Consider the following 11,543-nt stretch of genomic DNA (forward strand, 5'->3'; position numbering starts at 1 on the left):
GTATAATATAATATAATATGGGTATAATCAGTGAATGATAAATTTCCCAAGAAGAATCTACATACAGTGTTTGAGGAGGTGTTCTGCTTACGGTCTAGCAACAGTGCTGAAGTATGGTTTAAGTTTCTCATGAAGTTAAATCATTTATAAACCTGCTTTGAAAGTTATCACTTCTTTGACTGTCTGACTGTAGTCTTCACAAAGCTTCCACAGGGGAAGGACTTTGGTTTTTACATATTTTTGTTGGAGCTAATGCAACGATCAGTTCCTTATACCTGCTTCATCACTGGGAGCTTTCAATACACAATTTTAACTTTTAATCAGTGATTACCTATTGACATCTAAGTATTGACATCTTTTTTTTCCCCCTTAATATCCTGTTGGTCTTTGGGTATTTTTGCCTCTTGTTTTAAATACAGCATAAGTTGTTGATGGGACAGATGGTGAAAAAAGGGGCTCTGTATCTGTGGTCTGCAATGATAAAATCTTTGTCTGTGATGAGGTCTCCTAGTTGAGATAAAGAAATGAATGTTTTCTGTATCCTTAGGAATAAGTCCAAGTCAACTTCAGAACTGAATGAATTCAACACAATCAGAAATGGTAAGTACTGTTTAATTTTCATTATTTTTAAAATTTATTTTTTTGAAAAAAGGTGTATTGGACATAGTCATCCTAAAAAAATTAATTGCTTTTTGATAGCTGCATTGTAATTCAAATTCATACCATGCCACAATTTAATGAAGTTTCAACAGCAAGAGGAAATTCATATGGTCAACATATAAGCCTAGGACAAATATGATAAACTGCTCTCTTGAAAACCGTAGCAGTGATTAAAAAAGGATCTTAGATGCCGAAATTTTAGGTTACTGATATTTACGAGATAAACCAATCGTGTAGGTCTGTCATTGAAGATGATGTATGTGCTCTTGCTAGGTTGACTCTGTCAATAAAAAAAGCTGCACATACCGAGATGCTAATGTATTTAATACAGCTATTTGCTCTTTTTAACTTCTGTTAGTGTAGGAGTACCATAGCTAGAAGTCAGCTCTCAATAAGGTCACAGTAGCTTGTTTCCTGGACTCCAGTTCCTTGCTGCCTTTCTTGAGTTGTCCTCTAGTTACCTTACCATGTTTTTAGAGGAATGTGTGTAAAGCAAACAAACAAAACAGATTTATAAATATGTTACAATAGAAAATGCCTGAAAGCTATTCCTGTGTCTAAAACATGGTTAAAAAAAGTAATCACAAACAGTCACAGAAAAGTAAATGGAGTGTTAGAGGATACATCGCAGATTGACAACATCGCTTTCACACATTAAAGCTTGGTCATTGAAACTGATGAGCGAGTAAACTTCCACAATATTTTATAATGGTAATCTGTAGCAATAAAACCAAGAGCAAATCTATAGTCAGAGCAATATTAAAAAGGATTGAAATGTCAATTGAATGACTTATTGCTGAGTAATTTTCTTAATTAGTCTTACTGTAAAGAATAGTTACTGGATCTAGGAAATAAAGAAAAAAATGTTGCCTTCTAACATGTCAACACATATTGGACAAAGATGGCTTGTTTGTTTCCCCTTCTAAAATTTCAAAGGCCATCTATGCCATAAATCTCATTTCAACTGACTAGTTAACGCAACATCCAAATAATAGGGAAACTCTCTGTAAGGTTTCCTTCTCCCTCTCCCCGCCTCCACATACATATATATTTATATAAAGCAAGATAAAGCAATGTGTTTAGTGCCTTGAATAAGGAAAGAATTCTTGAAAACAGGGACGACTTACAGAAAAAAAGACTAGGAACTCTTAAAGGGAAAGAAGGTACCCCACCATTCAACTATATATTCTATACATGCTTCGGTTTGCATTGGAGGAAGAGTCCAAATTGTGGCACTAAAAGAGATCATGCCCTTTTAAAAATACATGTATGTGTGTATATATATGTACACACAAATGTATATGCATATACACTGGGGAAGTGAAGGAAAATACCTACTTGTATTTAAGTTAAACATCATGTAAAAGGCCACATTAATGGAAACACAAATAAAAAGATTGTAATGATAATGATGTATTGCCAAGTTTGATACTGGTCACCTGGCTGTAAAAAGGAACTGGAGAAACTTCTGAATGTGGTGATGAATGACTGCTTTTGGAGTTATAGCCAGAGTACTGAATGCGTGATAACTGCTTTTGTGCCTTAAGGTGTCTAGTTGAAGTTTGCACGTGTCGTTCAAACAGGCACCCAGAGCAAGTATTCAGAGAGGTCCTGGAACACGGGTGAGTTGCAGAAGAAGTCTCAGAAGGAGCACAATGTGTCTGCAGCAGAGTTGGAGAGACAGCAAATCCTTCAGGAAATGAGAAAGAGAACATCTCTACACACGGACAGCAGCTGGATTAGGCAGCGCAGTTCCAGTGTACATAAGGAGCCCGTTAGTCTGTACAGCAGTAGTATGAGGAGGTAGGAATCGCGTTAAAAATTAACTTTGTCTCTCATCAGATATTTTTGTTTGGTTATTCTAAACTTCAGTTCGTATCACAGAGCACAGAAACAAATGGAGTGTGTGAAATGCTGTAAGGTGAACTGAATAGCAGCGCAGATAGAAGAAAGTAGCAGTATTACAGCTGGGCTTAAATGTAACAGAAAACACGTAAAGAATGTGGATGTGACCTGTAAATAACTCAGCCGCTTATTTCTTGGTCAATATATCAGCAATGGAAGTCAATAGTGTGCCTTGTCATTGATGGATGTGCTTAAGAATTTCAGTGTGACAATTTATTATGGAAATTGATTATTATAGCTAAGGGGTATACTTTGACATAGAAATGTGTCAGAAGGTCTGGAGTTTTTCTTGCTTTAAGTAATGTATGAATATTGGATTTGCCACCTAGGAAACAGCCAAGTTACTAGTCAGGAGAGTGTTTGGCTATTGGGCCAACACCTTGAACTTAGACGATGCTATCCAGTCTGGGTGGATTGCTATTTCGATCTGGTAGCCCTTGGAGAAAACAAAAACAAACCTGGTATCTGAGGTCCGTTGCTGTACAGCGGGTTTTGATACGGTTCACCCTGATAAGGCTGCAGTGAAGAGTGTTTTGCCTTTTATTCTGTAGTGGTTAAGTGCCACCTCTCTTCTGCTTGCCTGCTTTTTCCCATGAGACTAGGACTGGACGCAAAGGATAATTTGCAGCTCAAACATTTTAAATCAATATGTGAAGAATATTGCTTAGGATGATCAGACTAACATATTCATGCTAGAAAATCTTAAAACTGCTAGGATTATGTTTTCCTTTTTTAAAAAATTAGAATATAGCTCTTCTGCTCCGGCCGTGCTGCCGTTTACACTTGTGTGTGTACCTCTGTTACAGAGGGGAGTCTTTGGACAATCTTGATTCTTCAAGAACAAGCTCGTGGAGGCACCACTCATGGCTGAACCAGTCTGCCTCCTCTTCATCTCTGTCCTCTAGTCAAGATCTCAGTCGCCCGGTGTCCACTTCAAACCGAGCCTACATGTGCACTCCTTCCTCCAGCAAAGCACCTTCTGTGGCCACCTCTGCGAGAGCCCCCTCCGTGTCCCAGGCAGCCCCCCGGGCTCAGTCTCCCCTCTCTGCTTCCCAGCCAGGGTCCCAGACACGCAGCAGGTGAGCGGGTGCCCTTCTGCTGGGAAGGTATAAACGTCGGGCCGCGCTAAAGAGCAGGCTGTGTAGATATGGTGGTCTACAGCAGTGTTCTCGACCGTAATGTTGATTAACATGTCTGGAAAGTACCTGGAGTTTTCTGGCTGGATGGGACGGTGGAAATATGGGCTGGTATTGCCTCCCTGCTCCAGTCATTCAGAAAATTCCTCAGGTTTGTCATCACTGCTTGACATCGGTTAAAAAAACAAAGGAACTGGAATAATAAATCTCCAGTCTCCAAGCTGTATGTTGGTTACCAAAATGATTAGTAAAAGCCTACGCCAGATGGCATTTCTGACATTTATTTTCTTAGGTTTGTTTTAACAAAAGATTCCTGAAACCCAGGCTTTATGGCCCTCATCTTGGTCTCTCCTCCCCCTTTCCTGGCATGTGGTCAATATCATCTCAAGGAGCACTCAGGAATGCTCATAACCCGTGACCCTGGAGAATTACAGGGTACGATGTTGGCTTTAATCTAGGAGGAGAAAGCAAGAATTGCAACATATTTTGAAACAAAAATGGAATTCAGTTGTGGTAGGGTAGATAACTCTGCTGTTTTATGTACTTGAAACATTTTAAAAATACCTTGGGATAAGACTAGAGAGAATCATCCCCACACAATTACATGTATTATATAGAACAACAGCGTGAACACTGCTTCACTAGCTCTTACACTCTCAGGCACTTTGTGATAAATTGACCCTTTTTTTTTTTTTTTTTTTTTTAAGCTAGGCCTTTGCGTTCTTTATAATGTAAGAAAACTACCTTCTTAACCATGTTTAGCTTATCTTGTTCTCACTTCCATTTGCTAACATCTTGGTAGATCCATGGAAGCTGACCTCCATATGGCTTATGTTCAAAGAGTTAACATAATATTGTATGTCCAGGACTAGCCTTCTGTTATCTAACAAGGTGCAGATGGTGGGACTTGGGCAGGGGTGCTTGCTGAAACTTAGCCTTCGGGATAATTCCCTGCAAATAAGAAATAAGGCAGGGGCACAAAACCTGTGTTCTTACTCTCCAAACTTAACAATATACTTTTAATGTTTATTTGTAGAAGGTATTTTATACAATGAAATATCTCCCAAGAATGTGACAGAATTTCTTTGTTTGTTCCCATGTAACTTTGATCTAAATTACAACACTTCAGCTTTCCCTAACTTTCAGATCTACTGTAAATAATATTAATTTTCAGTTTATTTTCCTCAAGCAGACCAATAGTCCACTTTTTACCAGTATGTTTTTATTTTTAATCTCAAAAAGTCTTTGGTTACTTTTCTTTGTCTTTTAAACCTTTTCAAGCTGGTTTTAAGGATTTTCATTCTGTACCTAGGTCAGTCAGTGGGAAGAAAATCTGTTCATACTGTAATAACGTTCTGGGCAAAGGAGCAGCCATGATCATTGAGTCTCTTGGTCTTTGTTATCATTTACATTGCTTTAAGGTGAGAGCTGGGAGTCACATCGTGAAGGAACAGGAACTAATCAGGAGCACGCATGGCTACTCAGTGTTATGCTCACAGGGGCTCTACTAATCACCTGCTTTGCCTTCTACTCTTGACAGCATGGTGCATGCATATTTCCATGAGGCAGTCCTAGCTGCAGGCATTTAGCACTCAACTCTAGGACTCTTTCTTAAATGCTAGAGCTGAGAAGCGGGACTCTAACAAGTAAAATGCACATGTTGACTGCGAGGTCAAAGTTTTTCCTTCTTTGAATAGGCAGCAAAAAATCAGAAGGTGCTGAGCCACCTCTCCCAGAGAAATTAGGTCTTTAAAAAAATATCGCAGCCTGGACCCTGGCAACTGAATCATTTAAGATGATCCATCACTTCTAAGCTAACCCTAGCAGACAGTGTTCACGTGGTGTTTTCCAGGCAAAGGCATGTTGTCAGGGTTCAAACTGGCAGGATAAAACCCAGCACCAAACCAGAAGCTGTGTTTAGTGCAAACCAGCCCTGGTCAGGACCTAGGTGTACTAGCTCATGCTCAGCACTGAGACATCGTTACGTGATTTCCAGTCAGTTTGGGGCGCATGCAGAACTGAAAGAATAAATGCCTGCCTGTGAAAGATGTAAAAGCACTCCTAGTTCCCCTGCCCTAGGACCAGATGAGGAATTAGACTGATTTGGAGGTGCTGTTGGACCCTGCTTCTTCCACAGCTTTAAGAAAAAGACTTCTGTGTCTGGTTCAGAACAGAAGCCTCTGTTGCCCTCTGGGCCCAGCTCAAATGCATCACCTTGAGTCAATCCCTTGTAATACTCTAAGCTCTTACTAGTCCTGCCTGCCTGAGCAGGAGCGACTGGAGTAACCCATGGGGACTGGCCATCATACCCCTTCTGCAGAACATGTATTCTCTGCAAGGGTCCACCTGTAGCGCCTAACCTACGTAAGAAAATACCAAATTTCTGTTCTTTAATTTCTGAAGATTAATGAGATGTTGAACAGACTGCCATCCAAAAGATTCATTACTCATTTAAGCCAGCAAGCTGTCCTCCTGTAGTCAGCTGAGTACTTTGCTTCGTAAATGCAATAAGGAGAGAGTTACGCTTTGGGTTACGGTCCTTCCAGAGGTGGTTCATAGTCATAGCAAAGATGTCTTCAGCCACCATAGTTAAATAGTTTAACGTTAGCATGAAAGGTATCGGGCCCTTTATTCATGTGTTTGTTCAAGAAAAATGAAATCGGCCCCCTCTCTCCACGTAAGAACTTGTTTCTGTGATGCAAACCCAGGAAATTGGGGGTGCCTGAGTATTTGCTGCTTTGAGTGCCGAAGGGCAGAGGACACCAGCAGCATATAGTGCCGCATGGAAATCTGCAGGTAGCACGCCCAGGTGTTCTGTGCCAAAATTGCTGTTGCTATCTAGAGAACACATTTTTTTTCATGTAGAGCCAATTTTAGTTTTCAGAGAAACGGAAGTTCGAATTTGATTTAATGAACTAACCTCTAAAAAACGTCCGCTCCGTGTTTGCTTAATTGGTGTATCTCTGCTATTTGTCGTCCAGTTGTCGCCTTATAATAATTTCTCAGGGTTGGTTGCATTTTGATCTACTAATCGTTACACGTTTGCTTCTAGTGATTGTGGGTTTATGATTCAAGCTTTGTTGAGCTTAATCCAAGCTGCTTTTGAACAGCATTTTTGTTTCTTAATATTTTGTAAGGAGTAGCTAATTATTCATCTGTCATACAGTGTGTTGCCTGTGGATGCGACCTTGGAGGATCCCGCTCTGGAGCTGAAGTTAGGATCCGAAACAACAAACTCTTCTGCAACGACTGCTATATCAGATTTAAAAGTAAGGCAATCCAGCTGCAGTGTGCATGACCATAGTTGTTCTTTGTGCTGTAAAACCTCAAGTGTTTGCACAGCTGAGCCACTCTGTAGCTTTCAAGTTTAAGTTTAAGTTCGTATATTAGTGAATAGGTTCAGCAAGGTTTGATTGCCAGTTTCTGTCTTTTGTAGGGTAGTCATTCCTAACTTTTAACTTGCCTGGTAGCTGATTTTACCACCTTGTTATTAAGCAGCTTCAAGCAGACAACACGGTATAGTCATCCTCCTTTCTTCATAGATCTGAGAAAGTGGTGTCAAGGAATTGTCAGTTGCTGAACAGGCTTGTCTTGATAACAGAGAAGTCTTTTTGAAAAATTGTCTACATTTTTTAGAAAAGTAATCTGAATATGTATTTAGCTCAATCCTAACGCATACCTGGAAAGCTATTAGTTTATCCTGTGCAGGTGTCACAAATGCTGGTTTCTTTTTGCGATGCTATTATTATTTGAATTATAGGTCTGTGATTGGTTATTCATTTAGGTACAAGTTCAGGAGGAATTGATTTACTTACAGATCTTAATTAAAAGGTGCAGTATAATTTTTTTCCTTTATTATGGTTTGCAGAATTCTGATTTACTGGAGCATGATGTTAAGGCTTTGAATAATGGTGTTGAGTTGGTTGTTTTTTGGTGTTTTTTTTTTTTTCCCTGCTGTCACAGATGATGGTAGACAACCTCCTAATTTTGACAAGTCTTGGGAGTTTTATATGGCTCTATTTTTATGGAGCAAATATGGAATTCTCTAGAATGATAAAATTCAGCTAAGGGAAAGCATTTCTGAAATACTTCCTGGGAAACATGTCCGCATTTCTCCATGAGCCCAGCACATTTTTCTCATGGTGGACCAGAAGGCAGTGAAGGGAACAGGATACTCATGCTACAACACACCAGCAGGACTTGGGCATCTGCTGGCTGAGAAGCCTCGCCCAGAAAAAGAGAAGCTCTGCATCTGATGCTGTTGCTGTTTTCAGGCTCACTTCGGCTTCTAGGAAGAGGAAAAGCTGCCTGCACCACACCGAAAAAATTGTGTGGCGCCTGAGCGAAAACCAGAAAACCTCACAGCTCTCCTTGACGCTGACAATGCATTCGCAGAGGCTGACGTCAGGTGTAAGGGTGCCGCTGTGATCAGTGGAAGGAGGAAGAGCATCACCCCCTTCCATCTGGAGGTGATCCAGAGCACTGGGTCATCTCTCTCCGAGTTAATGCTCGGAGAATTTGTCTCCTGCTCAATGACGAGCCTACACCAAAGTGACTGTGTTCCTATTTGAGGCACCCAAACGCGTGGGAGATTCAATCTGGAGCCCACTCATGTTATTTTCGCTTTACCTTTTCTTTTAGTGGGCAAAATTGCTGTATGAGTTTGGTACTGAAAAAAAAAAAGTATCCCTTTTTTTTATTATTTCCTGGCAAGACAGTATTCAGGAATTCAGTGGAGGAAGTAAGCAATTTATCCATGATAAAATTTTTGCTATTTAGTCTCTCTGATGTTACACCCCATAAATTCACAGCAGTGCCTTTCAGAAGCAGAGTTTATCTGTGAGAAATGGTTCTAGTCCCTTCCCTTCAGACTGCATCTTCTTGGGCCAGTGGGCACCTCAAAACATAATTGTATGAGATACGAGTACATCAGGAATTGCAAAAACTCGTAGGTACAGAATAAAGCATTGAAATTAGTAATTAGTAATTGAAATTAGCTATTTGAATAACACACAAACCAGCTACGTGATTACTGCAATTAAAATACACTGACAGCACAGCACTGGTCTGCAGATTACTTTGCACTTGGCATTTGACATCAGCCTGGCTATTTATTTGTTAGTTTGGAACCTGAACATATTGACTAAAAGGTTTGATAAACTGTAGGGTTATTAATATTCACTGTGTAATTTTATGATGTGTTATTTTTGCACATTTTATGGTTAATTATGTGGTTTAAACTTGTTAAATTGTAGCAAAACACCAGTGTATTGGCAGATGCCCACAAATATATGCAGAGAGAGGATAAAAAAGTTCTTTTTTAATATTGCTACAGTTATTTAGCAAATTTTAATTTGATTATTGAAGGGTAAATTTAGAAAAACTGTCACCCTGTCTCTATGCTAATACTAAAAATAATTCTTAAAAACTCGGTAAGGTGCATGTTCTGTGGAGTATTACTTGGCCTGAAATACTTGCAGTGCTATAATTGGATTAAACTCAAATTTGTATTGTTCGTTAAATTTGAATTGCTGGATTCAGAATGTATACCTTAGTTTGTGTTACCATTTTCAATAGGTATTGGAAATACCATTATCTGACTGTTTTTAACTTGGAAATCTTAATTTTTGTCACTAAGATTCTTCAGTAGCTGGACTTTAATTACAATTTCTTCTGTCTCTCTCTAACAGCTGGACAACCAACCTCCATGTGAAGCAAATGAAGATATGAAACCACTGTTGCAGATAAAAGAAGAGGTGATTGCTGCTGATGTAGATCTATAAATATATATATTGTGTGTGTGTGTGTGTTTTTTCTAAGAGTAACTCTTGCTTGTCTAGTCTTCATAGCAATGCATTGTATTCTTCATATAACTATTTTTATTTATAAGAAAGTAATTGCAGTAAGGAAATATCTGGGGAAAATGCTTTCACTTTTTCAGCTTCAAGTATCGAGAGCACAAGGGAGAATAAGTATATTTTCAGAATAACTTCAAAATATTTTTGAGGCTTATAATCAACTAGTTGACTTTCCAATGGTATACGAAGAGGGTATTTTGTTTCTAAGCTCTTTAAATGAGCGTTAGAGAAATAGCTAATATAAATATATATTTGCAATTGCTGTCTTTATTTTTGACATATACTGAAAGTGAATTCTCTAGGTTAATATGAAACTGCATTTAAATGCACACAAATGTGTTTGCCTTCCATATGCTGGTTTCTAAAATGATGTGCTTTTTTGAAACTTAAATACAAAGAATAATCTGTTTGCTCAGTGGTGTTGGCATAATATTCTGTGGAATCCATTTAAGGGGAAGAGTTATCTTTTCCCATTCAGAAAATGTAACTATCGCTTTTTCCTGCACAAACTGAGTGGAGAATGGTTGTTGAATTACAGTATATTTGTAAATAAAATTTCTGATGTTGCATTTATTAGAAGTTTTTTTTCCTTTCTGTCTGGCTAAATGTGTCTTAAGGTGATTTGCTGAAATATAAAATTGTTTGAATTTCATCTTGGGAAAATATTTCTTATGAAAAGATTAAAATGTCCACCTAAATATGTGTAAGAACAATAGTTGTTGCTTTTCTCTTTTCCTTCAGAGTAGACGTCAGGTTTTGTGTATAGTTCTACCATCAAGCTCCTCATGCTCTTACTCTTCAGCATTTAATACAAGTGGTGAGACTGATTCTTTGTCCTGTATGCTCATCCCTAAAGCACGACAATTGGAAGAGGTGGAAATTCCCCAAAACTTCTCTGCTGTGGCTAGGAATGAGGTGCTGAAAATATTTTGGTTTAGGTTCTGCTCTCCCTGAAAACACAGCTGGAATCTGCACTATGTGCTTTTCAGCGGTGGCTCCCAAATTGCTTTGGTCAGTGGCTTCCCCAAATCCTTTCATGCCCAGTTATGTACCCTTCTGTGTCTGCGTCCTTGGAAGCAGCGAAGAAAATGTGGGATGTGGATCAGAGGAATTTGGGGGAGCATTTTGTGGATGAAACAGAGGAAGAGGACAGCTGGGACGCGTAGGAGGGCAGTGGGATTCTGAGCTGGAGCCTGTACGTGGCACCATGAGGAGCTGCAGCGAGGTGCCAAAGCAGCTTAGGCTGCCGATTCCTCCCAGGGGATCTCGGGGATGGATAGGAGAGCTAGGAGACTGGGGAGAGAGGTCGTGGCTGCAATAGCTGGGGGCAGCAAGGGAAGATCGTGCTGTTCTGGAGTAGTGGGAGAACTTCACCCGTGTGGGCCTTCTATAACTCCTCCGCCTGTCTCCTGTTTTGCTTTGCTTTATTGATCTTTCCCCTGAACAGATGGGTTCCGTCTTGCACCAGGGAATTCCCTGCTCATAAATGCTGAATTACAAAGTGCCAAATATTATTTTCAAATTCTGCTTAAAAAAAAAATATGCCTCATCAACCCAAAGTTGCAAAGCTCCTTGTTCAACCACCTTTGTGACTTGGCCTTCGCTTTTGGTATTCAGTTAAAGTGTCTCTTATGAAGTGGACTGGTAAAGATATTTAATTTGGTTTCCACTGCTGTGGTAAGTAATGATGCCGTAGACCCTAGGTGAGAACTCTGGGTTATGAAGACCTTCGTCCCTAAATACAGACTATGGAGGGATATTCACACTGCCGGCTCCCACAGCCCTCTGGGAGCCTGGGGTTCTCTCTGCTGCTGGTGGAAGAAGATTGCTTCCCTGAGAGCCGTTCGGAGTAGGAACCCAAAGTAGGTGCTGGGCCGATCTGGCTCTCGGTTAAGAGCCATACCTAACGGAGATGGTGCAGATGCCTCTCTGCGCTGTCTGGTTTTCAGCCTTCTTTTGTGGTAGGGTGGTGGGTAGGGTAGAG

General features: G+C 39.9%; 1 protein-coding gene across 1 annotated transcript in view; it reads left to right on the forward strand.

The window, feature by feature from the left end:
• LMO7 (LIM domain 7) overlaps positions 1–10,067 on the forward strand; it is a gene marked incomplete at its 5' end in the record, with an annotated part of 132,681 nt that extends 122,614 nt beyond the window's left edge. The window contains 6 exons of the mRNA XM_082304989.1: positions 548–600; positions 2,244–2,463; positions 3,372–3,644; positions 5,014–5,122; positions 6,868–6,970; positions 9,392–10,067. Of these exons, the coding sequence (XP_082161115.1) occupies positions 548–600; positions 2,244–2,463; positions 3,372–3,644; positions 5,014–5,122; positions 6,868–6,970; positions 9,392–9,414 (781 nt within the window). The 3' untranslated portion in view covers positions 9,415–10,067. The remainder of the gene's footprint in view (positions 1–547; positions 601–2,243; positions 2,464–3,371; positions 3,645–5,013; positions 5,123–6,867; positions 6,971–9,391) is intronic.
• Positions 10,068–11,543: the final 1,476 nt, after the last annotated feature.

The sequence above is a fragment of the Platalea leucorodia genome, assembly GCF_965183815.1.
Source record: "Platalea leucorodia genome assembly, chromosome: 2".
Classification (NCBI taxonomy): domain Eukaryota; kingdom Metazoa; phylum Chordata; class Aves; order Pelecaniformes; family Threskiornithidae; genus Platalea; species Platalea leucorodia.